At 36.8% G+C, this 27,355-nt stretch overlaps 1 protein-coding gene across 2 annotated transcripts; it reads left to right on the forward strand.

The window, feature by feature from the left end:
• The first annotated feature begins 550 nt into the window (after nt 1-550).
• Nucleotides 551-20,150, forward strand: dctd (dCMP deaminase). Of its 2 annotated transcripts, none has more exons than XM_039690638.2 (6): nt 551-702; nt 3,785-3,887; nt 6,465-6,600; nt 11,364-11,480; nt 15,335-15,431; nt 18,894-20,150. In XM_039690638.2, the coding sequence occupies exons 1-6, from the start codon at nt 662-664 to the stop codon at nt 18,994-18,996; spliced, it is 597 nt and encodes a 198-aa protein (XP_039546572.1). In that variant the 5' UTR covers nt 551-661; the 3' UTR covers nt 18,997-20,150. The 2 variants fall into 2 exon arrangements, with proteins under 2 accessions (XP_039546572.1, XP_039546566.1); XM_039690632.2 differs by having other exon boundaries at nt 559-702; nt 3,776-3,887.
• Nucleotides 20,151-27,355: the final 7,205 nt, after the last annotated feature.

Below are 27,355 nucleotides of genomic sequence, written 5' to 3' on the forward strand. Positions count from 1 at the left end.
ACACTACATGGTGTGCGTCTCCATTTGTGTCCAAGGGTTTCTTGTTATTCCTGTTGTTTCTGATGCTCCTGATATCTCTTCACCTTAATATTTCATGGAAATATACATATAAATATAAATATAAATATTCATGGAAATATATAGCCTTTATATTTCATGGAAATTAGCGAATTATTTTAACAAGTTAGCGAAATCCTTTGTGTAATTTCTTTATAAATAAATTAGGCCAGAACTGTTAAAACAATACTCAATTTCAATGTTTTTAGAGCATTTGTTATTATACATTCTGTTTTATTATTCGAACAAAAAGAAAGTCCTACAGAAGAATAGCCTAATCAATCATAATAGTATCTTATGAATGAGCGCGCGTTTAACGCTCTTGCTGAGAGGTAACTGCAAGAGGACGACGTAGGCTATTTTAATATACCAACATGCAAGAATGGTTGGAATAGAAAAAGAAAGTCTCGGGGTGCTGTGTGCAAAATTGTGTAGAGATGGCGCTGTTCAACTTTTTGCTCCCCCTCGAAACCCGGAAGGGGGCTGGTCTGTTTTTTTCGCGGGAAATTCTTCTGCTCTGTCTGTTCTGCTGCTGGAGAGTGGAGAGAGTGGACAAACAGTGCGAATATCGATAAAAGCACTGCAGACACTTTCTGATTAAGATATGGACGACAAGGCAAAGAACGGCGCATCCCAGCTCAACGGGTAACGTGTTTTATACAATGCTTTTACTGTTAAATTCATTATGAACACATGCTAGGGCGGAGATATGACATGATTTTAGTTTTGTGTTCCTGAGTAATGTGTGAGAAGTGTAAAAGTTTTGTAAAAAAAAAAAGGGTTCACCAGAATTGAACGTTGTGTGAAAACAACAACGGTGTGTTGACAGTTTTTTAGAAGACATAAGATTATGTTTTTGCTCATTAGCACAATAACGCCAATGGGTTGTTGACAAATAAGCCTATTAAAATATAGTTGCACATGAAGATAGATCTGATGAATACTGCCCTCTTGTGGCCATGTTTGACATCTTCAGCCCTGGAAGCGGTCTGTGATTTCACCAAGTACAACATGTTCCTGGATCAACAGCTTTGTTGATCTTGGAAAAACATGTAAACCAACTGTAGGGTTAATTAGCTGCATCATTTCCCTCTCATTTTAGAGATAAGTTATGGTAAGGATTAGGGGTATGAATAGGGGTATGGTCTGATACCATATCTAGCAAAATCATTGTGACTGTAAGTGAGGCGCACTAATCGAATCAGATTAGATTTTAAAAGGAAAATCTAAAACCTATTGTATTTTAATTTATATCATGTGAATGGTTTTCAGATAACTGCACATTTTAAAATGGTTTAATGACTACCTCAGGATTGTCTCACACACTGCACTGCCCATTAGCTTCAGATCATCAACCCTCAGTATTCCACCATTAGACTGTCTCTCTCTCACACACACACACACACACACACACACACCTGCTCTGACAACTGCTCAAAAAAAGAATCATAAGAGACATTAGGAAAACAAGTGAGTCAAGTCAGATGGGTCCATTAAATCTTCACACATAAATCCCCTTGCCCTTTCTGAGACAGTCACTGAGATATCTCACAAAAAGGTGTAATATCACTTCACTTTTAACTAAAATGGAAAGCCCTGTAGGAAAACCATCCAATGATGATCATGTCTGTCAGTATCACACATGTAGAGTAGACAGTCATTGCTGGGCATCAGGGGTGCCAGTGTTAAGATCAAGTAAATATAGTATACTCTTCTGAGGCAATAGGAATCTTCCATACTGGAGATGCAGATATAAATGTATGTGCACTAATCAAAAGTTTCTGGTTAGTTAGATATTTTTTTTTTTTGTAAAGAAATGAATACTTTTGTTAGGAGTTAACACAGTCAAAGACCCAGAACTAGGGATGGTCAACGATTAATCGCATCCAAAATAAAAGTTTGTGTTTACATAATATATGTGGGTGTAGTGTGTATAATTAATTTGTATATATAAATACACACACACACATGAATGTATATATTTAAGAAATATTTGCATGTATATACTTTATATATATTTTTACATAATTAATATTATATATAAATATAAATATTTTATATATTAATAACACATTTTTCTTAAATATATACATGCATGTGTGGGTATTTATATATACAAATTAATTATGCACACTACACACACAGTTATGTAAACACAAACTTTTATTTTGGATGCGATTAATCACGATTAATCGTTGCCCATCCCTACCCAGAACCAGACATGAAGAGTGAATACCCGGAGTCAGAATTATAAAAAGTTAAAGAAAGTTTTACTGAACATTGTTTCCAGTTTCATCAGCAGAAGTCAGCTTCAAAACTCACATAGGAGTTCGTAGGCCGCCCCCTCACAGTTACAAGGACCACAGCAGTTATTCCAAGGTCTAAAATACGTCATTGCTTACACGTTGAATGATTCTCATTGGCTGAGAAATAGATAAACACAGTCATTTTCCACACATACACAGATAGTCGAAGCATATCTCCATCGATGATGCATCTGACATTCAGAGGCACGTCATGACCTTCCAGGTCACAGATTGTCCAGAACATGTCCAGAACAACATCTCAGTCAATCTCAAATAATGGCAGTGGTTCCTTAACCTGCAACTGGAGTAAGACTTTAACAAAGAAATGGTGCCTTAAACTATTAGCTTCAATGACCCCTTTATGTTTTAACACTCAGACACAAACCAAATCCCTATTTCCCTATGATTTTCACTGTTACTGCTTTCACATAGGACACTAGCAAATAAGAGCTCCCATCAAGGCTGAAGAGAGTCTGAGCTTCTTATTATCAGTTAAGTCAAGTGTACCAAAACATAATGGTAAAACATTCACTCGTTTGGGAGAAAAACGGATAACATTTGCTCCCCAGAAAGCAAATATAATAGAAAGAATACATTTTAATACAACAATTAAAGTTCAATATAGCTTGACCATCTGTACAGAGAAAGAACATATGTGTTGGACATGTGTGCTCACAACGCCTTTAGGATCCATAAACCTTTCTCCTGATACCAGAGAAAGAGACAAATGGCCTTGTGCACCTAAAAGAAGCTGGTTACTTACATCAGCATGCATTTAAGAATACGATTTCACAAGCAAACGCACAAAGAATAAATATATATGTCATATATATATATATATATATATATATATATATATATATATATATATATATACCTTTTGAATGCTTATGTATTTCTTTCATAAAACATTTATTATTTTTTAATCTAGAATAAAATGTAATCTTTGAGATAAATACTGTTCTTTAAACTTAATATTCATCAAAGAATCCTGAAAAAAAAGATAATTGTTTCCACAGAATTATTAAGCAGCACAACTGTTAACATTAACTCAACATTAACTGTAAATATTCCCTGAGCAGCAAATTAGAATACTTTCTGAAGGATCATGTGAACACTGAAGACTGGAGTAACAATGCTGAAAATTCTGCTTTGTCATCACAATTTACAATATATTTATTAAAATAGAAAAAAAAATGTATTTTAAATTCTAATATTATTGCACAAGATTACAATTTAAATGTATTTTAGAACCGTAGTACAATGTAATATACAAGTGTAGCAACTGCGATGCATGCACACACACACATTTTTGAGAACAGGAATTATACACAATCCATTTTATTGTAGTTCGTGGCTACAGGGGTTTATTTATTTTTTTCTTAATTTCTCTCATTCTTTCAATCCATCAAAACACACAGTGAAGGTCTGACAAAGAAGAGGCAGGACTACCTGGAGTGGCCTGAGTATTTCATGGCTGTTGCCTTCTTATCAGCACAGAGGAGCAAAGATCCCAGTTCTCAGGTACCCAGAGATCGTTTGCCTGCAGTCCTACTAATTTGAAGTGTGGGTTGATTTGGTGACCACACATCTGAAATGTGGTTAAATTGTATTCAGTATGAAATTAAATAGGGTTGCATGATATTGGAATAACTATCATTGCAATATTTAATTTTCTGTGATACTAAAACAATTAGAAAACATTTCATGTCTTGAATAGCTCTATTTGGAAAGAATGAATCATTATAGAATGATTGTGGTGATTTTGTAGGGAGTGTAGGGACACGTTTTTTTTTGGGTAAATCTAACAGTATTCAGGTTCAGAAATTAAACAATCAAATTTAAAATACTGCATCTTCACCGTATAAATTAAATATAATGAATCTTTTTTTATTTGTATAGTGCTATTCACAATACGCATTGTTTCAATGCAGCTATACAGAAAATGCATGTCTACATTACAGTTTGTCTACAAAGTTATCTATTAGCAGAGGTGACTGTGTCCAAGTAATCTATTTCAGAAATGTACATCTACAAATCATGCAATTGGATAACATCATGTAGTAAAGGTGCAGTCCGTAGCTTTTTGGGGGGCATATTTGAGAAAATACTTAACCAGCTAGTGCTCCAAAACTATCTGCTTGGCTTAGCTCGATTCAAAGCGGTAAGCTTGTAATAATGTTTTTAACTCCAGTGGTACTGGTGGATTTCCGTGGGAGATTCGAGCATGTCTTTGCGTCGTTACGTCACATCTGTAGACATAAAGAAGAGTGTCGGCTAGTATAAGCTAAATTGCGTGTGAGGATGTTGGAGGTGGAGATTTATAGTCTTTTCTCACAGCACTTGATCTAAATAAACTTATCAATTTTATGGCGGATCCTGAAAGGTTCAAATCAAATATTAAATTACATAATTTACATTTGTCATTTCATACAATAGTTTTAATATGCATATTGAAACGCTTTATAAGTGGCAAAATGAAAATGAAAATTCAGTACTTAATGCAGGGCTCAACATAAAAAAAAAATCCCCACTGGAGATCTAAAGTGTAACCATAACTTGAATGTGTAGTTCTGTCCTCCGTCAGGTGTTGTGCGCGCTGTGGCAACGCGTGAGATCTCTCTCTCTCTCTCTCTCTCTCTCTCTCTCTCTCTCTCTCTCTCTCTCTCTCTCTCTCTCTCTCTCTCTCTCTCTCTCTCTTTCTCTCTTTCTCTTCTAGACTGCGCGAATAGCAAAATGCATCACAGACAAATGGTTTAATTTTATTTATAGGCCTAGACATGGCTGGCGACTCAGCGAGATGGTTAATTTTTTATAGCAATAATAAATGATAGCCTACATGTAGGCTATTTCTCCAGCGACAGCAATAACAATAACGTCCGAGCTTATCGATACAGCGGTCTTTCAAAATTCAGTCCCGTTTAATACCGAGTACGCATCCATCCCTACCAGGTGTACTGTGTTTTCCATGACTCTAGGAATGTCCAGCCTCGTAGTTCTTTGGCAGTTTAACATTGACACTCTTCGCGCCACACTGTTTATGACGTTTGCTGTTTGTTTTGCTGATCGCCAGTTACTGGCCTGCGCGGGCAAGTGACTGGCCAATCAACTAGCCCGACATACTCTTTTACTGGCCCCGGGCCATTGCTTATGTCGAGCCCTGCTTAATGATTAAATATGTGTAACACGTTCAAGCAAAAACTATGGCAAAATGATCATTCAAATGTTATTTTTCTTAATTGCATTTACAGTTGGTTGTGTGAGCAGAGCGGCCTACCAACTCCTTGATGAGTGTTGATGCTGACTTCTGTTGATGACACTGCAAACTCTTTTCTTCAGTAATTTTCTATGCCCAACTAGCAGTTAATTAGACTGAATCAGCTCATTGAATCAAGTCTTTGCTTTTATGTAACTGACATACTGTTGTGAACTTTGATGGCTATCTTGAGCAGTTTATGCAACCGTCCCCTTGTCTTCATTCATCATTGCTAATTAACTGGGTCTTAACTGTAAATCCTCTTACAGTTAATGGCATGTGTCGGTTCAAGCTTAAAAAGTTGAGAAAGACAGAATTTTGTGTTTGCTGAAAAAATAGCATCGGTTCCGAATATATAATACACATATCTTCCATGCTATATAAATGTGTATATATTTAAAAAAAATGTGTTGTTCATATATAAAATATTTTCATTATTATAAAAAATAAATATATATATATATGCAAATAATTCTTATATGTATACATGCATGCATATGTATTTATTTATATATATATAAAAATTATACACAGCACACACACATATATTTAAACACAAACTTTTATTTTGGATACGATTAATCGCAATTAATCTATGCACAGCCCTAAAATATATTCAATTTACTCTATTTTACTGCAATGCTGCAATCGTGCAGACTTTGCATTCTGTTAATTCAGCTCACGACGTGACTTGTCGATCTTATTGGTCACATGTCTTCAAGTGATAGGAAGCTATATTCGCACAAACGTGCTTTTCCTGTTTCCCTTATTCACATGTGTATGAATGAAAGTCGGTGAAATGAAAAGTTTAATGTCACCACTCCTTAAAACTGATATAATTTCAGGTTGGTGCCTGTATCGTGAATCAAGAGAACAAGATAGTGGGTATTGGCTACAACGGTATGCCCAACGGTTGTGACGATGACCTTCTGCCCTGGTCTCGCAGTGCTGATGACAAGCTGGACACCAAATACCCCTATGGTGAGTTCAGAATTTGATCCCTGTGGCCTGTTGCATGAAGCCGTTTTCAATTGCTACCCAGGTAAGTTTGAGATTTGTTTGAGCAAACTTTATATTTTGGGCTCAAGAAGATGGGTTGGTTCTTCGTGGGTTTCATCACCATGCTAACTTATGCTCCGGAGCAGGTTTTATTCAGCGTTAGAGCAAACCAAAACTGGACCAATTTGGTCCTGTGAGTAAAAAATATCTGATGCAGTAAAGCCATTCTCCCCGTATCTCTCACTCCAAATGAAAGCAGTTTTGAGTGAAAGAATTTAGAGACAATATTGCTCATCTTTTGCTGCTAATTAACCAATTTATAAGATTTCTATTATATGAATTGTAATTATGTATACTTTATTTACATTTATTTATTTAGCAGATACTTTTATCCAAAGCAACTTACAAATTAGAACAATAGAAGCAGTTAAAGGGATTATGTAAATTATAAGTTTCAGTTTGTTTGATTCATTTTCTTTCTGCTGCCTTCTCAAACTTTCACTACAGCAGTGGTGTTTATTCCTATCTTGTAAATGCATTTAAATTCATTCTATATTACATAACAATCTCTTAATCTTCAACAGAGAAGTGTATTGTGCCAACTCTCAAAAGTGAATCAAACTGACGCGCTCCATGTTCCATGTGATTGGCTGTTTTGCTACACGTGACGTGTCCCACTTTTTGGTGCATGCGCTTCAGAGTTAACCTTAAATTTTGGATTAAACCCGAGTTGACCTGGGGCCTGATCCAAACCAGGTTGGATTTATATGTACTTGTCAACTCTAAACCTACTCTAAGTTCAACTACATTCAACTGGCCTCTGGAGTCTTGGCTGTTGAACTGGAAGAATCAGTTACCCATAATTATCAGTCTTTCTGAATCTGTTTGACATCGACAGGTCAGCACACAGCCACTTACATTGCCACTAGTTTGAGGCTCTGTTAATGCAGCACAAGGTGTCTGTTAACACCGTGTGGTGATGTGTATGCTCTTTTGAGCACATGGTGGCAGTCATGGATTACTTTTCACTTGAATGGGGCTGATGGGAGAGATAAAGGTGGAGCTGCTGAGTGAGGGAATGGGCAAGGTCACTTTGTGGCCGCTATTAGTGTGAGAAATGGAAATGAGTTGGAGCTGCCTGGCATTCCTAAAGGCGGCACATGCCAACCTGAGACTTTGAATGGGTTGTACTGCCAAAGGGAAGGTGTGAAAACTTGGGAGAGGATTTATCAGTCTGGCTGGTATTTATTCGACTGATCCACTGCACTGTCCATATTTCTCCCTGGTTTATGTGGTCAGTGGACAGGATCAGGGTCTGAAATTAACACCCGCCAAGCGACAAATGCGGGTAGATTATCCGTTTGGCGAGTAAATCTTAAAAGGTTATCCGCCCCACTGGCGGGTAAATGTTAATACCAAAATAGTAATGTAATAAAATGTTAAGGAATGGGATGAGGCTAACAATAGGATCCATGGCTCTTCTATCTGTGCTAGACACAGCCTTATTCAATTCTAAGTGGTACATCGACTTCATCTATCTAAGGCGAAGCTGGCAAAGATGTATTCCTCTGCTGATCCCACCTGCCGGCGATATGTTATGGCGCAGTTTTATATATAAACAATATTTAATATTTATATAAACAATATGAATGTTAACCAGAGGAGAACTGGCCCCTGACTGAGCCTGGGTTCTCCCAAGGTTTTTTTTTTCTCCATCCAATCTGATGGAGTTTTGGTTCCTTGCCACTGTCGCCTGGCTTTTGCCTTGCTTTTGGCTTGCTTAGTTGGGGTTAGTTAATATTTAATATTTAACAATATTATTGATCTGTCTTGTACTACTTTCATGTTATCACTGTGAAGCTGCTTTGATACAATCTGTATTGTGAAAAGCACTATATAAATAAATGTGACTTGACTTGACTTGACTTGACTGTACAAGATGCAAGCAGAGATTAAGGTCCAGTTGCCAGGAATCTCTTTGTAAGAAGTGGATAATAATTAAAAATGATGTCAGTTTTATATACTCTAGAGATATTGCCTCTTCGCTCTGGGTCTCTTCAGGAAAAAGTTGGTCAAAAGGGTTTCGATCTTGAAGGGAATTAAAAGAAATAAAATTATTTTGTGTGAAATTACATACCTGTAATAGATATATGAAAAAGTGGGCTTTAGGTGTTTTATATTGAGATTCTAATGGTGCAAAAGACAAGCAACCATCAGAAAAATATATTTTTCTTGCCATAGCAAAAATGCCTTGTCATTTAGAGAAATCATTGAGTGAATATATGATTTCTAGCAACTGGGGCATAGATTGAACCCCTCTGCCATCCAAATCTGGACTGAGTTCGATACCGTTGGGACCTACGAGTGAGAGTCTGGTCCCAATGGTAAGGGTGAGAATAGGAGGGCTGAGAGTGAGGAAGGAAGGCAAGCTGATGATTCTGTCTGGATCCAGTCTGGTGAGTAGTTTATGTAATGTGAACCTTGCCACTAAGTTGGAGCTCTTAGGTTACAAGCCCAATAATACAATTGAAAATTTGGGAGAGCCACCGACTCACACCAATCAACGACTAACAGCCAACTTGGAAAATCTTTAGTTGGAGGCAGCTCTAGTCTTAAGGATCATAGTTTCGAGTCTCTCTAGTGTAATCAATCATATTAAGTTTTAGATGTTATGTCTACAGGTGCAGAAGTGATGGCTGAAATACAAGGGCTATAGGACACCACATATCAGGCATTTCTTTATAACTGTATTATTAGTGAGGCAGGAAAAATCTCAAAGCACCGCTAGTTGTAAGTAATTGTAAGTTTCATAAAATAGGCAAGGATTTTTCTGAAAAATAAATAAATAAATATTGATGTTTTGCCAAAATCCTCTGGCTTTGCTGTAGTAGTGGTTGGCTAGATGTTCAGAGTGGTTTTTAGTTCTGATTTAAGATGTTGCTTAAAGTTCTATTGGTTAAGTAAAACAAGTCCATGTCCAAATGGAGTGCAGTGTCACAGCATTACAACATTAGATTAGGAGCAAAAATGCAATTCTGTAAGAAATAGTACAAAACTTGAATGCGTGAAAAATTGTTAATGACATAATTGAATAAAAATCAATCTGTACAATATAGACCATTTCACAAGATGTAAACAACACTGGCTCAGAAGCACTTAATGTTTCAGTTTTTTAACACCACATAAAAGCTGGGATAAAATACACCCAACAGAACATTTAAAACTGAATCAAAAAGTTAAACAAACATCTTTAAGATGTTTTCTTTACATGTGAAATAAAGAAAACAGTTACAAACTGAAACAGGAAGTGCTTCTGGACCAGTGTTTACATCTTGTGAAATGGTCTATATAACTTAACTTTTGCCATTTGTTTAATTTTCAATGTAAAACAAAACAATTTATATTTTTGCTAAATTTTCTTTTAAGTTCAGAGTTTAAAAATGTATTACATTTATATAGCGCTTTTCTCGGCACTCAAAGCGCTTTACATATAGAAGGGGGAATCTCCTCAACTACCGCCAGTGTGCAGCATCCACTGGACGATGTGACGGCAGCCATATTGCGCCAGAACGCCCACCATAGAGACAGTGATTGAAGCCAATTGGTATATATATAAATATATATGGGGATTATTAGGAGGCCATGATGTACAGAGGCTACACGCCTACTCTTTCTGAAATACAAACTGGGATTTTTTTGTGACCACAAAAAGAGAGCCAGTTCCCCGGTTTTATGTCTCATCCGAAGGACGTAATTGGTTTAAGGAGACCAACTCAATTTGTCATTCACAGTGTTTATGAGGGTGGAGGGGACTACTTGAATTTTTTTTTCTGATTTGAGCAATAGGAAAAAAATAATTGTCTGTACAGTATTGTGCCACTAGAGGATGCTGAAATACCAAATATAAGATTTATTGGTAATGTGATTTTTTTTTTTTTTTTTGTGCCCTGAGAAACACAATGACACTTTCATCTCGTTCTCTAATAGGAGACAGTGTTTATACACTGCAACCACAGAGAAAAATATTACTTGATTTTTATGCTTTTATTTTGCTGCAGTCCATTAATAACAATATCTTCCATGCTACATTTTAATAAACAACAGTCCAGTCAGATTACTACCAAACATGTATCAAATGTTATTTTGATAGATTTAATAGCTCAGTCCCTCTCATGTTCACTCATTTGATCTTACTCCATCATGAGCTTTATCATGCACACTCTCTCAGCTTTGTGTGTGTGCCTGCTTCCAGTTAAACACACAATGTGTGTATGTAACTGTGCGAATTACTGACATCTCTCTTCCATCATAACTACACCCCCCCATCTCTCTCTCTCTCTCTCTCTCTCTGCCTTGTGCTGAAGCTCTGCCAAAATAAACGTGTTTCAGGCCGGTGTTTCTTGGTGCAGTGGTAATGTGCCACCACTGATGGGCCAATTCATTCTCCATAATTAAGGCGAGCAGAGTGAGTGATTAGACGGGGCTTTTTCTGGGTGATGTTGTGAAGAGCTGACATCTGTTCAGACTCATGCTTTGAAATCTTTTTCCTTTATAACAGTGAACTGGTGACTGGAGCCTTTTTCTGCCGGAGTGGTACAATGTTTACAAGCAAAAAAAAAAGCTCAGTCCATGTTTGTTGTGAAGCAGAATTGTTAATCTTAGCTATGATGCATCATTCTGTGCTACATGTATGATATTTTGTGACCCCTGAACGTTTCTAACAGGTCTTTCATGTCTTGTTGCAGTGTGTCACGCAGAGCTGAACGCCATCATGAATAAGAACTCAGCAGATGTCAAGGGTTGCACTATGTATGTAGCGCTCTTCCCCTGCAACGAGTGCGCCAAACTCATTATTCAAGCAGGTGAGAGTGTATCTTAGCATTTGTTTCTAACTGTTCATGTCTAGTTTTTTTCAATCAACACATTTATTTCCACTGATCAGGAATCGTAGTAGCACATTGAAACTATGGTTACAAGCGCTAATTGTCATATTCATTTCTTAACCGGCACCAGTGCATTAATAGTTTGCTCAAGGTTATGTTCTGTTTCTTTGCTGCAACATTGGCGTGTAAAAGATTTGTCCTAATCAAAAAAGATTTATACCTAAGCAAGAACTGCTGAACTGTTGGTGTAGTGTCTGTTGGTGTTATGTCGTGCACAGACAGACAGTAGGAAACGGTAAGATATGTTTACTCTGTTTACATGATTGTGTTCATTCATTTTAATATTAATACTACTTCCATAGTATATTTTTTCCTACTATGGAAGTCAATGAGTCCAGAAACTGTCTGGTTACTGATATTCTTCTAAATATCAGAAAATCGGCTGAATGGATTCGAAAACGGTAAAACTCTGGGGGAGTGGTCAAATTAGCCTATTTCCAAAAAAGGTGGAGTATCCCTTTAAGCTATATGCCACCGGAAAATGCACTATGCTGTAAATTGCGAAATGCAGGGAACAGATATGAACCGTCCTGTTGTCTCTTTGCCACCAGAGATGTTTAAAAAAATAAATTCAATACTAGCACCAAAACTGCTACATTGAGAAATCATTTGAATCCATTATTTAGGGTTTCTTTAATTTAATGCAATCTCTGTTGAGTTCTTAAACAGCTTTGTCTCGCACTATGACGTGTGACAGAGTGTACATGCGCCCTCAAACTGTTTCTATCGATGTGAACACAGTCTGATTGGCACATGCCATGCATATACCTCCGAAGTATAGTGCGGTTTTAATTAATTGTTGCTTCTTTATAGTTTCATTATCCTTTTTCTAACAGTACAACAATTTAGCAACAACAATGACTGTAATTATGCTTGGAAAGAATTCTGTTGTGTGCTTTATGTACTTTCCACTTCAAAGACATTTAATATTAATATTTTCTTAGGTATAACATGAACCGCTTTATAAACCGTAAGCTATTTAAAAAAAAAAAAAAGTGGCAACCTTGTCAGTGCTGATGAAATGACAGAGGAGGCGGCCAGGTATAAACTGAGGTTCAATCTCTATGGTCATCTTGAAAAACTTGCAGTGGGTGTCACTTTGAGCAGCCAGCTTCTTTGTGAGCCTTCTTGGCTGCTTGGATACAGCCAACATAGTGACAGGTTGTCTTCCTTCCTCTTATTTTTCCTTCTCCAAACCCTGTTCTGTTGTTATTTTCAATCTCTTCTTATCTGTTGAACTCTCTTAACACCCTCTTCCCCATTCTCTCTCCTCCCCTCCAAGTCTTTTTGTCCTGATTTTCTCTCTCTCTCTTTCTCTCTCTCTCTCTCTGATTCCCCTCCATGTACTCTTGTGCCAAAGCCTACTGAAGCTGTGTGCTGAAGATAGCACGACACACGCTCCTACGCCGTCTGATCTTCAGGATGCTTGGCCTTGCCCCGGCCCATCTCTCAGTGGGGTGTCAGCTTCCTCTCAATGCTCCGGCATCATTAAGGAACACGCACATCCCTTTCGTCTCCTCGCGCTCTATAGGATGCAACAAAACACGGCTAAAAATGATCGTCCGACCTCATTAAAAACACCCTCTGATGATGCCAATCAGATGGAGCTGAACAAAGTGGATGTTTAAAGTTTGAATGCTGAGTTTAAAAGAATCGAGACAGGGTGTCGTCGCTGTTGGTTAATTTTGAAGGTGTTATTGCCATGTTTGTTTACTAGAAGTTTTAAAGCCTCACGATATGAGGAAACACAAAAGCCTCTGCATGTAAAAAACATGAGGATAAAAGGAATATTAGTGGACTTGGAATGCGAATCCACCCTGATTCTCTTATAAAGGCATCCAGCCTTTATCTTGTTTATATGTGCATGGTAAACCTTTTGATATTGTTAGTGTGTGCCTCTCTTACAGAAAACTAACATAATTTAATTACAACCAGAGGGATTTATTAAAAGGAAAGTTTTCCAATATTTTGGTGCCATTGGTATGCTTTTTTGTGCCCCACCAAAGCTTCCATTTGATTCACACATAAAGTTTTCCTTGTTGGTCAAATGATCATGCTTAGATGTGCACCAATAATGTGATTTTATTTCTAATAATCGGAGTAAGGTTTTAATCGCAGTAAGATCTTTACATGACGCAAGCAGATCTCTTCACTCCAGTTTACATGCAATTTTGATTGTTCTGATTATTTGCTAATCTTGAAATCTGAGTACGCTGCATAGTTTAATGCGAATATTTACTACAATTATGAGCTTAATCGCATTAGTTCGAACGAAGTATTGAGATTGCATGCGATTATAATGGGATTTTGGCAATATTGCGATTAAACTTGACCTCATCATGTAAACGCACCCATTGACAACTGTTCTTATACTAGAATTGGATCTTTCATTGTACTTTCTCCCCATTTTTTTCTTGATCTGTAATTTTGGTCATTGTAAATGAGAAGTAGAAGACCCAAGATATTACATTTCCCCCCTTCTGTATCTAATGCTGTAGCTATTCCTCCAGTGAGAAAGTGTTACTGCTCTTTTCAAATGCAGTTCAAACGTTTCTATCTCTCAATCTCACTGTTTGAAATGACACCAATCATTTTTTTTTTTTACTTCCTCTGGCTCCCATGTTGATGTCCCCCCTGCACTTTAGCTTCTCGGTGCCAGCGACAGCATTTCTGAAGCGCTGCTTTAGAGCCTCTCCTCTCTCTGAGGAATTAAAGTGTTCAGCTCCCAAGCAGCTGCCATCTTGTCACTTCCTGTGACTGTTTTTGGAGGGACTGAGGGACTGTCCTGTCACCTCATCTCCGGAGAGCTTTCTGGAAACGTGGCATCTCCAGAGTTCTGCTCCACCTTCCATCAGAAGCTTCCTTTCTGTTGGACAGCTTGTCGTTTTGGAAGTGTTTTGAGCAGCTTCGATACTTATCCTCATGTTCTTTTCATGGAAAGGCATGTTTACATTTTTTTGGACCATGAGTGCTTGATTTTTATCTTAAATAGCCAGGTGAGACTTGGATATACAAAGTCATTCCAACCAACCCCCCGCTCTTCGCTGCACCATGAAATGTCACCAACAAAATTGTTTTAAGATGGCATAACCAGACCGTTCCATGGTAATTTCATCTGTTTCCTCTAAAAAATTGTTCAAATAATTCCATGCAGAGGCCCCATGCTTGTAATGACAGCCTTTAATGAAAGGTGGAATTCACTCTGTGCAAGTCATTTTGCCTTCGATCAGAGCACTTTTCTCCTCCTGTGCAGATAAAAGTACATGATCGAGACGCTGTGTATTTTGGGGTGGTGTGTGTATGTCTCTCTCTCTATCTGATGTATTCACCTGCAATTTTAACAACCATTGGCTATGTTGGACTACTCTTTTTCACCTCTGAAAGCGTTAAGGGCAAGAGTGGTCTAAAGTGGTTTTACCAGATTCCTCATGTTTCTCTGTAAAACTTGGCTTACAGGGCCTTTTATAGACTCTCCTCATGTGGGCCGCTTGTGAGTAGTCAGCAGGATGCGTGGGGGTGCTGCCAAATGCCCCACGTTTTTTAGATACCAGCAGGGCAGATTTCATTTCAATTGGGATTGGTTGATATTGGTTTAAGCCTGCAGCGACAAGTTATCGACTCACCTTCCTTCTCCCCTAGCACAAGCTTTTGTTCTTTCCTAACAGGCTATTTTGGGTCCCTGTTCTCTTTGGGCCTGTTTGTTTGAATTTCTCCCTCTGTTTGCTTGTGTGTTGTCTGACCCACACTATCCTTCTGCTGTCTCTGCCTTACAGGTATAAAGGATGTGATCTATTTGTCAGACAAATACCATGACACTCCAGAAATGACTGCCTCCAGACGTCTTCTTAACTTGGCGGGCATCACATACAAGTAAGTCTCTCGAGTCTGACCTTAGTAAGGGGCTGGTGTGTGGCTAGGAAATTAAGAGGGTTCATTTGCATTCCTGTCGGATCTGACTGGCCCGAACGATTGTACAATCAAGGCTGTAACGGAGCCCGACCCTCAGATGTGTGGGTGTATATGTGACCTGAAGCATCAAAAAGCTTCTGTGAGTGTTCGAAAAAAGACACGCTTGGGGAAAAATGAGTAAGCACTGTGCACAAGTCTGGGTTTGTCTCATACACCATAGGAAGCCAAATCGGATCACCTTCAAAAGTGCAATAAACAGCCACAATTGACTAGTCATATTAATGACGTTTTATATATTACTAATGCTATATTTTTATATTTTACTGTTGTTTTATACACACACCTGTATACAAACATTTGTTTGTGCAGTGGACATGAATGATATCTCAAATCTTGTGGCTTGTTTAGAGTGCTGTGTACTGTTACTTTAACCCTCTGGGGTTGTTCGGCCCAAATGGACCCGGAAAATTTAAATATATATATTTTTTAAATCAGCTTCCTCGGAATGGTCCGAAATTTGGTGACTTTGTTGGTATTTGGTATTTGAACACCCAAAAAAATTGGGGACAGGATGTGAACAGTCTAAGTGGTTGTAAAAAAAAAATAGTTACACTTGGGGTGTTTGGGTGGACCTGCATGCAAATTGGCAAAAATGTGAAAATAGTGAGTTTTTTTGTGCGTACAATCTACAAATCAGCCACGATCTTGAAAAAAAGCACACAACAGTGAAGGGGTGAATCCATAAAACATCAAGAATGTAAAACAAACACATCCAGACACACACACACAAACACACTTTTTTACACACACCAAAAAAATTCAGATTATACATGTGTTTTGCATTTTTAAAATGCTCAGTTTGTCTACCAGATGGCATCCATCACATTTCAAAAATTGCTTTTATGAGGCCTAGGGTTGACTCTAAAATAAAATACAGCTTTAAAAAAATAAAATATATATATCTTAAAACAGGGCTTTAATTGTAAAATACCGAACTTGTCCTTTAAGAAATTAGTTTTACTGTATTATTCAGTAAAATGAAAATTATTGCGAATATTATTTTTACTTGTTCATCATTGTGTCAGTGTTTTATTTTATTTTTAGACTACAGGGATTAACCCTCTAGGGTCGGCAAACGCGATTTCTTTTTTTTCCCCTAAATAGCAGCAAAAATTTTACACTTAAAATTTAAGACTTGGTGTAAATTGCAGGTTAAATTTTTCACGAAAATAGTGATAAGCAGTGATAAGCACATTGCACTAGTGCAATAGTGCAATTTCAATTTTCAAAAGTCTTGTGAAGAAATAATTACTATGCATTTCATTACCTTATTTCAGTGACAATTCTTTTTAATTTTTTTTTCCACAAACCACACAAAAACGTCATTATCTCAAAACTACAAACTTTTACCGACATGCTGCGGACATATCATGGGAGCCAATTTTGTGCTGAATACAGTGCAAGACTTTAGCCATGAAAATGTCACAAGTAACAGAAATAAGCACAAAAGTCAGAACATTTCAGAACACCTATAGGAGCCAGAAAACACCTCAGACCACAGAGGGTTAAAAGAGCAAAATGTAAATGCAAACTTTTAAAACCTTTCGATTAAACGCATAATGTGAGCAAAGAAGCCCTTCACTTTTTTTTTTTTTTTTAATTTTTAATGAGATTCAGGGTTAACTGACAACTTAACTGAACTCGCTGTGGGGTTTGCAGTCCTAACAAGAAGTCCTCTTTATGTTAGAGAGAGCCAGCGGGAACCACAGCAAGAGCGGACTGGACGGAAATCTCATCTTCCCAGTTGTATGTACACACTATATATAGATGCACGGTAAATAAACTCTGAAGCCTTTCATCATAGTCAGATCAAATAGGACTGGGGGGACATGAGCCTGAGGAGACAAAAGGAGTAGATCCGCCTGAAGATGAAAATCAGGAAATCCTTGAAGATACTTTCATGCCTCTTGCCTGTCTTTGAGGGTAGCAAGGTTAATTCCCCTGCTGCCACTTTTTGAAGGTTGTTCTCCAATACTTCCAGCATTACTATGGATCTCTGCATTTCCATTTCTTCAGCCCTTTGATTGCAGAGCCATAGGCTATTTAATAAAGATATTAAAATCTATTCCACACCCATCACTGTGTCCATTTGGACATTTAAACATTCCTACTGCACAGTTACATTTTCACCTGTGCCATATCGATTTTATGTATATATGCAGTGGCTTTAAAAGTATTTGGACATTTAAGCCTATCAGAAATGAAGGCATGGTTTAGCATTTATATAACAAAATATGAAACCAAGTGGTATTTATTTTAAGGAAATATAGAACTAAAACACTTCAAGCAAAACATTTCACAAAAAGAGTTAGATTTTTTTGTTTTGTTTTATGTAATGTTTAAAAAAATATTTCAGAAAAGAAATCTTATTGTAGAGATATCTTATTGTCTTATTGAAAATACTAACGTGCCTAAGACTTTTGCACAGTACTGAAGTATGTATGTGTATATTTATTTTTATTTAATTATATTTGTATTATGTATTATTAATATTTTTTTTTATTACGTTTGCTTGCAATTTTTCCCCTTTGCTCATTTTTGACCTGCGAAAAAGGAATTCAATGCGCTAATTGCATGTCTGATAAAAGTTTAGATCTGACTTTGAACTCTGAGACAATGAACTGCAGTAGCTAGTAAAGCATATGTTTTCAGCTTTTTATTTATTCATTTTAAGTGCCAGATGATGAGAAATGAAGGATTGAAACTTCACCATTGTGTGCAGAGTTCTGCATTTTGAATTCTGAATAAAAAGATGAATCGATTTGCTCAGGCATCATTTCTGTTTGAGATTCTATCAGAGATTCTATTTGTATGCATTTGCTTCTGTTGTTATAGAGGTGCAATGATGAGGAATAGATTTTTGCCACATCCAGCTCATCTCACACTGAGAGGGAGGGGTTAGTAAAAGAATGAAGAGTAAAAAGAGTGGGGTAAATGTGAATTGAGAACGAGAAAAATAAAAGGAACGGAAAAGCAAGGTTTGAAATGCAGATGGAAGAAAAGGCTAAAAGTGGGGAAAAGGAGTTTACCACCTGCTGGTTTGGTTCTTCTTGGCAGGGTATTTTCTCATAAGATGTTGAGGTGCTTGGTCCCTGCTGGGATTGCCTTTCGGAGAGGATGCTGCTTGTGTTCTCTCATGAGGACTAGTGTGTAATTGGTTTCCTCAACTCTAGCATGCTGAGGTGAATTATAGGTGTGAGAACTTGGACAATGAGGACAAGAAGTGAATTCTCTTTGTCAATTTTATAAAGGTGTTTTTTAAAACGTCTCTGATTTGATGAGTGACAAACTACTTGCGTTTTATTTGGACTTGCTTCAGTAATATATTTATTTATTTTTCTGTTCTTATTTCTTGTCCTACAGGCAATTCAAACCGAAGCAAGGAAAGATTGTCATTGATTTTAATTCAATCAACCACCCCAGATTGAATACTTCCAATGGTTTTGGGGGCGTACAGTCATCATAAGCCAAGGAACTTGGAGCATGACACTAAGTATTCATAAAACAGACACATTGTTTACCTTGTTTATGTATAGTTGAAGGTCTTTATGGGTTTGAGAGTGATTACTAAATAGATGTAGTAACTCTAATTGGACAATCAAGTAGTTAAAGTTTTGAAATATGTTTCTTTTATGTATATGCTCTAATGCATAATTTTTTTTTATCAATTTATAAAATAGCGGCATGTAAGTGTGCCTATTTTAAATGGATTCTTTTAGAGTTTCTGTATTTATCAGTGGGTTGACAATGAGGAAATTAAAATAAAACTGGATGCCAACATTAAGCAAATCAAATGATTCACCTTTGTCTTTTTGTATACTGCTGTATGACAAGGCTGATTAGATTTTGATGTTCATTTCACTCATACAAAAACTGTAAATTACCATTTCCTAATTCCTTCAATAAACCTCTGATGAGTGTTTTGCTCATATTCATAAGCTTTTGTAAGAACCCCAGCAGATAAACCTCATATTTTGTCAAAACGCAATCCACATTGTTTTGTGGATGTTGAGTCTTTGCAAGTTAGAGCCCACAATTTCAGGTTTTAATAAAAAAGGCTTGCATTTTAGAGTGATGTATTTGCAACTGTTAGGTATCGTTATACCAGGATCACGCTCTCAAAATGAAACTGAACAAAATTACTCATCGTTTCTGGTTCATAGGCATCCTATGAGATTTAGATTTTCTTTTTTTGTTACACAACAGAAAATAAATCTGCCCACACAGCTGCTGTGGCATGCATATATCACTGAACACACAGTCCCATCACACACAGTCATCATAAGCCAAGGAATTTGGAATTAATGATATTTGATATTCAAAATGAATGATATTAATGATGTTAATGACTTTGGAATTAATTATATTTCTTAAAGGGGTCATAGGGTACATGCACTTTTCCAAGTTGCCAGGTGGCCAGAAAGCTCTCTCCAAAACGTACACACATAAACAGACATTCCTTCACTGAAATCTGTAACTTGACTAATTTTGAAAAGAACATGATATATTCCTGCATACCCATGTGTTTTATTGTCATTTTAGTATAATCATGACTTCTCTAGATGTGTTATACAAACTCTGAATGCCTATGTTCATGCAAATGAATGTAACCTTGCTTTCCTTTCGTGTTTGCGCGCCTTGCTTGTTATCATTGGAATCCTTGCGGCTTCCTCCAGTCAAAAATTCATCCTAGGTTATGATACAATGCGTTACACTATACTTTCCATTTTTGAGAGTAGAAATGATGCGCATCATGACTCTGACCACCCTTGTCATAAAACATGCAAATGAACGAGCTTTGACAAGATGAAGAGTCAAACTCCCTTCAAAGGGGCAGTTTCCCATCGTCTCACACTTCTCCAGAGGGTGTGACATCTTCACGGTTTTAAATCACTGATCATCAAGATTAGCGCTCTCTTCTTCCTTTCTTCCGGTGGCGCTTCATCGTGTAACTCCTTCGGGATCACCCCTCCGGGGATCTTTTTCTTTCAGTTTTGTTTTTCCTTTTGACTTTGTTCATTTCCCCAGATGGGTAAATTAACTTAGCCTGAATTGTTTCTTTGGCATTTTACGTCCGAGAACTTTAAACCTTCGTTTGAAAGTGCATGCTCCGGACCCATCCGCAGGCCATGTGACGCTCCCACGGAGCACACATCCACACGCCTTCAAAGCAGCCACACAAAGAGCAACTGTGCAAGTATTCGTTTATCGCGCTTTTAGAGCATTAAGATTGTGTTTTTCCGTGTTGTCTCTCAAAGGTTTAACTGTCCATTGTGAATGATTCCACTCAAGAATCTTGCAAGGGTCCTGCTTGATAAATCCATCCTGCACCGGTAGGTGGCGGTAATACTCCTAAGCGGAGCAGCCGGTAACAAAAAGTAGTCGAAGGAGAAGAACGTCCTCGTCTCAGTTCTCGCGCATGCGCCCATAAGGAAGTAATAGAATAGTCGAATTAAGTCATTATTTATGTTTTTTTCGCACAAAAAGTAGTCTCGTCGCTTGATAAACTTATAATTGAGCCGCTGTAGGCACATGGAATATTTAAACCTTTTCTTTAATGACTTTATGGGCCGTCAAGAGCCAGTCCCTTAGGCATCCTGTAGGACTGATCTTGCTCTCAGATTCAATCAAAAATATCTTTATTTGTGTTCCGAAGATGAACGAAGGTCTTACGGGGTTGGTACAGCATGGGGGTGAGTAATTAATGACTTAATTTTCATTTTGGGGTGAACTAACCCTTTAACCTTTAGTTATGTCGAACTGATCTGAATCAGATGTCCAACTGAACTGAACTGAACCGAACCGTTTCCAACGTTATGCCGTTAGAACGTTACCTAGTTTCCAACGTTATCTCCGGGTAAACAATGCGTGACGTAGACGCGCAAGAGATCACTTCCGGCGTAACGTTGGAAACGGTTCAGTTCGGTTCAGTTGGACATCTGATTCAGATCAGTTCGACATAGCTGTTAACAAGAGGTAAAAACTATATAAATACTGTTCGTTTTCTCACACAAACTGCTCGTTTCGTGTCTTAGGCCATCAGTGTGTACTTACATTCACGAGTAATTAAATCATGTTTCATTTTGACTTCTCTGTTCATGCTCTTTGAGGTGAACCCCCTAAACCTGCATTATATGTCTGACAGACAACAACGGTTTGACCGAAAAATGTCAAAATTGAAAGTACTGTGGAAACAAAGACACCTACATCTTGGATGCCCTTGAGGTAAGCTAAAACAAATCAAAAATTAATTTCAAATTGAACTATCCCTTTAACAGAACACCTGACCTGTTATTCAAAAGCAGCATTTAATTACGTAACTGACCATTTGATATAAAGGCTGTGACCTGAGCCTCACACGAATTAGGTAGACAGAAATTATTTTCTCATGTAACTCAAGCAATCAAACCAACAATAATATGCATTCTGAGTTGATGCAGTTAAGAAAAATAGTTAGACATGCCGCCCAAAATGGTAATAAAAAAATTTTAAAAAACAGATGAGCGCACAATTATCATGCAAAATATACAAATCTTTTGCCTAGCTATATCATATGAACAATCTGCCCATATAGGTCATTTTAAATAGACGTGCTAAAATTATGCAGATTTGTTCACCTTATGCACTTGGAGATATCCATAACATATAGTCAAATATGAGCCTGTGTTATAACATTGGGGTTATTTTAGCGGATTCACTGCATTTAAATGCAGTTGTTCTCTCATGAAACTCTACAATACGTGGCTGTTGGTCCTCTTAGCAGCATGAAAAATAAAGCTTTTATTCAATTTGCTAATAGATTATATAGGCTACAGAGACCGAGTGCTGTGAGTGACTGACGCTGTTAATCAATTCAGTTACAGTGCACAAACGCTGTGCTCAACATTGCAAATATATAGTTATACGTATTATATATATTTGTTATATATATATATATATATAGTTGCTAAATAGAAACTTTTAACATTCTTTAGACAACAGAGCGTGAACACAAATAAGCACCTGACTGCCGGAAAGCTGCTGCCTATCAGTTGGTACCAAATTGAGTCGAAATAGTCTTGACTATTGGACCTGCAGTCCACCCAGGGCTCCCGACCCACACCGCAAATAACTACGTAAATATTCCTGTTAACCTGGATAAAATATTAGCAGTTCCCAATTTGCAGGTCAGGACTCTGGGTTCTACTGTTGTAGTGATACTAGTTCACCTGAAAATAAAGTTTTTTCATCATTCAGTCATTTTGTTCTGGCATTAAAGAAAAGTCATTCCGTTTTAGAGGGTGAACTATTCCCTGAAAAAATAAAAATAGGTTGAATAAACTCTTTGATAAAGCCTTATTAAAAGAATAAAGCTGATTAGATTGAATTAGTTTAGGGGATCTTGAATTGCACATTCACTTATGGTAGTGTATAACATCACTGCAGACATCACTAGCTGGCATACTGAAAGAGTCATTCAAACTATGTACTAAACAGCACCAAAAGCAGAGCTTGTAAATGGTTTGAAAAAAAAAAAAAATACATCAGTTGTTCACATGCAGTTGAGATTTTGTAATATTTAAATGATTTTTAATGTCAAACATTAGATCAAAAAGCCATTTCCTTTTTAATAACCATAGAGAAATCATTTTCTTTAAAGCAGCCTTTCATCTCTTGAAGTGGTCCATGTTTCAAGTGTCCTTATCCTGTACGGTTGTGCACATTTTTATAAAACTAAGAACCAATGCCACTTCCAGAAACTATTTGCAGAGGTCATTCATTAATAGGTGTTTAGTGAAATGCGATTTAATTTTTCTTGTGTGCTAATTGTTAATTTTTTTTTTTTTTTGGTGCAGTCTTGTCTTTTGACATAAAAAGACATAAAAATATATCACTTGCATGAAAAAAAGCATTTTCTAAAAGAAAATGTAGCCAGAAGGTAATGTACCTGGTGGGATATTTGTTCAGCGGGGATATTTGCTAAATGCAAGTATGATATACTTGGAATATTAAAAGAAAGGCAATCTCCAGCATATAATGGAATATGGGTTTTATAGTATTATATAAAAGCAAAAAGCTCACAGAATATAGAGCAAATATTGACAACAATGTATTCAGTTATATAAGTTTTAGTTTATCCTTGTGTTTGATTACAGCAGCCATTCTGGGCTGACTCAGGGGTATTGACTCACTTAAAGGAACACGCCACCGTTTTTTTTTTATTATTATTTAAATAGGGGTTATTCAACATCTCCCCTACAGTTAGATAGGTGGGCAAACACATTTTTTGTCTCAGTACATGCATTGTCTTAGTTTGGCAGTGCTTAGCTTAGCATAATCAATGGAATCCTTTGTTGCCAGATAGCATGTCATGAGTAAAAGTGATTAAAAAAACAACCTAATTACTTCTTGTGGTCTGCGTATTCACAACGAGTACAAATAGCAATGCAGATTAAGACTAGGCAATTTCCTAGGCAGATATTGACTTGGGACTATTGGGGTGAAGCAAAGGCGAAGCGATATCTCGCAACACTTGAAAACCCCAAATCCCCCAACTTCCATCAACATCGGCGTGGCCAGCACCAAAAATCTTCGATATCTCTGCACCATTGAGACGCTCTGATCTCTCATGGAGGAGCGAAAGCATAAAGGAGGAGCCACAACTGTGAAGATCGACATAGGGCAACTTTTTGAGCAATGTTGTTGCTGTCAACGGGCAACCAGGTGAAAGAGGGCCCATGACCGATATAAATTATCCTGATAGAAATGTATTGCTCATTTTAAATGGGAAAGTGCCCAAGCAACAATTGCTTTGCAAGACTGCCCAGCAAAATTGCTCAAAAAGTTGCCCTGTGTATCATCTGCACAGAGTTTGTGGTTTGACTGGTCAAGACTGTTTGTTTTTTCCAAAGATGGCTCCTGCTTGTGTACGCGAAGTTGACTGTCTTTATAAAATATATTTTTATTAAATGGTCTTTACACTTACAAAGTTCTCAATGCTTCGGTTTGCATGTATGGACCCTCATTATGCTATTGTGTTAGTGTGGGGCTATTTTGAGCCTTGTTAGTGGTATTAACTAGCGATTTTTATTTTTCATTACTCTATGCCCTATATACTAGTTTTATATATACCCTAAACAGTTTTTAGAGATAAAACTCTTTACGTTCAATTATGTTTAAATCTCAGAGAACGGTTGACTAGGTACCAATGTGTTATTAGACCAAAGATTCATTTTACGCCGTAGTTGTTTTTTTTAAAGTCTGTTGATTGTTCATCGGTTCCCGCCTCCTTCTTCCCACAACAACTAACCTCGTTACACCCACATTCAGGTGATTTTCATTCATGTCAAAATGGTCTCTAGTCTTCCTTATTACATTCAGCATGGTAGTGGTCTCATGTGCGTTGAAATAATTCTGTGCACGTGTTGTGACCATTCACATTAGCACATGAGCAATATCCAAAACCGACTGACTAGATTTAGTCATTTTATTAATATCCTCCTTGGTTGCATAGGACAGCACTTCCATTTGGCCATTTTCACTAAAATAGTAAGTATAGCTAAAACCTGCCACATCGTGATTTATTGATTTATAGGCTGGGGATAATGAGTGCAAGCTTAGAGTGACACTTTGTTCTGTTTCACTGCGTCATGACTAATGATACAATTGAAATATGGAATGCATACATTAGTTTTACACTTTAGACAACTTTGCAACATGTATACAGTATATTTAATAAATATATGAGTAAAAGTATGAATATAGTGCGATTATATAGTCCAATGAATCACTTTTGTATATTACATGTGCAGAAGAATATTATGCATGGCTAAAATGTAATGATTGTTGATGAACTATACCTGACTATAGACATAATTGCTGGTTTTGTGACTATATTTTATTTAGCACATTCTATAACTGCATGGCTGCTAATATTTTCATCAGAGTTTGATGATGTATTGTGACATTACACCCACCTGATGGGAGTGTTGTCATTGCTGAAACAGAACAGGCCCACTGAGTTTGTACTTAAAGAGGGAAAAAACCTGTTGTTCATTTCTTTTCTACGAAATACAATATGTTGTTCAGGGTCACAAGCACCTCAAAGCCTAAATTAAAAAGACACGAGTGGTTGATGTATGCAAATTGATTAAAAAAAAGCCTTGATCAAATCATCAAAGGTTTTCCCTTTGATGATTTGATTTAGGTGATGGGTCTGGAGTTGCTGCTAAAAATAATTCTTGTTATGGTCTTTTTGCAGGGAAGGAATGTATTATGTTTGAGCAGCAAAGGGGGTTATAAAATGCCTAAAAAGAAAGTTTACAGCAAGCAGATGAAAACCTGCTCATGTGTCAGATGGTATAGCTGATGAAGTGCTGCAGCATATCTGTTTGAGAACCAAGTGCAATCATTCTCTGGAACACAGCGCACTGACAGCCAGCCAGCCAGACAGACAGCACTGTCTAAGAGAAGACAGACCAAAGCACAGCAGCCCTCTTCAGAGGTGAAGTACTGATACCTAAAGAAATGACACAGGTAACGCATTAAATTGATCAAGATGTTAGTTTTATTCTATTACAATACAAACTCTGGGAGGATTTAACAATTTAACTTGACTTTACAGACAGTATCAGTCTGAGAGCTGACAGAAAATGATAGGGTGAAGATATAATCTCTGCATAAGAGCACCATAGCAGGTTAGATTATGCAAAACTCAAGTGGTGATAGAAAGAAAGTCCTCTCACTTTCAACTTTTTTCCCCCAGCAAATTTCCTAACGTGTAAATATTTGCATGAACATAAAAAATATTATATATATATCCCTCAGGTGCTCTTCGTTTCGGAGTCACACTTGTTATCTTCCCGGTCAAAAGTGACCGGACACCTAAAAATGAAACTTTCTCCATCCCAGTAAAACCAATGCAATTTATTTTTGTTCTATAATATTTATTCTTTTTAATTTAGTATTTTGAGACAATTTAAATGAATTTATTAATATTTATGCAATATTTATGGTTTATTTTTGCCATAGAAAAATATATATTATTTTCTATATATATATATGTATATATATATATATATATATATATATATATATATATATATATTATTTTCTTCAAAAAAATATTAATGCAGTATTTTAGTTTAATATAGAGTCTAGGCCTTCAGAAAAAAAATATTTTTTGAAGAAAATTAGCACCATCTGGTTACAGTATAGAGAAAAAGCGTAGAATCATGGTGTAACCACTTGATGGCATGTACAGCTCTCTATTGAGAGGCATGTGAATTCCCCAGCTGTTTATAAACACATTTTTGTTGTTGTTGGTGGTGGATTTGTATATATAGTTGAAACAATCTCAAAAACTATTTCTTATAAAAAAAATGACAAAAAACAAATATTCACAATTTGTTTTTCTTTTTTTTTTTTTTTTACAATTTCCCATTCATTTCCTATGGGGTCATTTTTGACCAAAGACCACAAGTGTGACTATTTTTTTTAAGACCACTTAGCATGCTCAGATCATGACCTCAATTTTTTTGTGTGTTCACATACATAATGCCATAAAAGTCACCAAGTTTCGTAACATCGCGATGAAGCTGTGATTTTTAAAAATTCAAAACATAGTTTTTGTAATCAAAATTTATTGGTGTGTATGTGTATAAAAGTGTGTTTGTATGTTTGTGTGTGTTGGTGGGTGTGTCTGTTTTGCACTCTAGATGTTGTAGAGTGTCACCCCTTTCTTGCGGTGTACTTTTTTTTTTTAGAATTATGGCCGATTTGTAGATTGTACATACAAAAATTCAGAGAATTTTTTTTTGTATCAATTTCCCATTCATTTCCTATGG

The sequence above is a fragment of the Pimephales promelas genome, chromosome 6 (assembly GCF_988280905.1).
Source record: "Pimephales promelas chromosome 6, fPimPro1.hap1.1, whole genome shotgun sequence".
NCBI lineage: Eukaryota > Metazoa > Chordata > Actinopteri > Cypriniformes > Leuciscidae > Pimephales > Pimephales promelas.

Excerpts from the sequence above, each read along its gene's own strand:
- dctd (XM_039690632.2), top strand. The coding sequence starts at position 662 with ATGGACGACAAGGCAAAGAACGGCGCATCCCAGCTCAACGG. Across the intron at positions 703-3,775 it reads GGCGCATCCCAGCTCAACGG|AACACACAGTGAAGGTCTGA; the intron begins GTAACGTGTTTT and ends TCAATCCATCAA. Across the intron at positions 3,888-6,464 it reads GCAAAGATCCCAGTTCTCAG|GTTGGTGCCTGTATCGTGAA; the intron begins GTACCCAGAGAT and ends ATATAATTTCAG.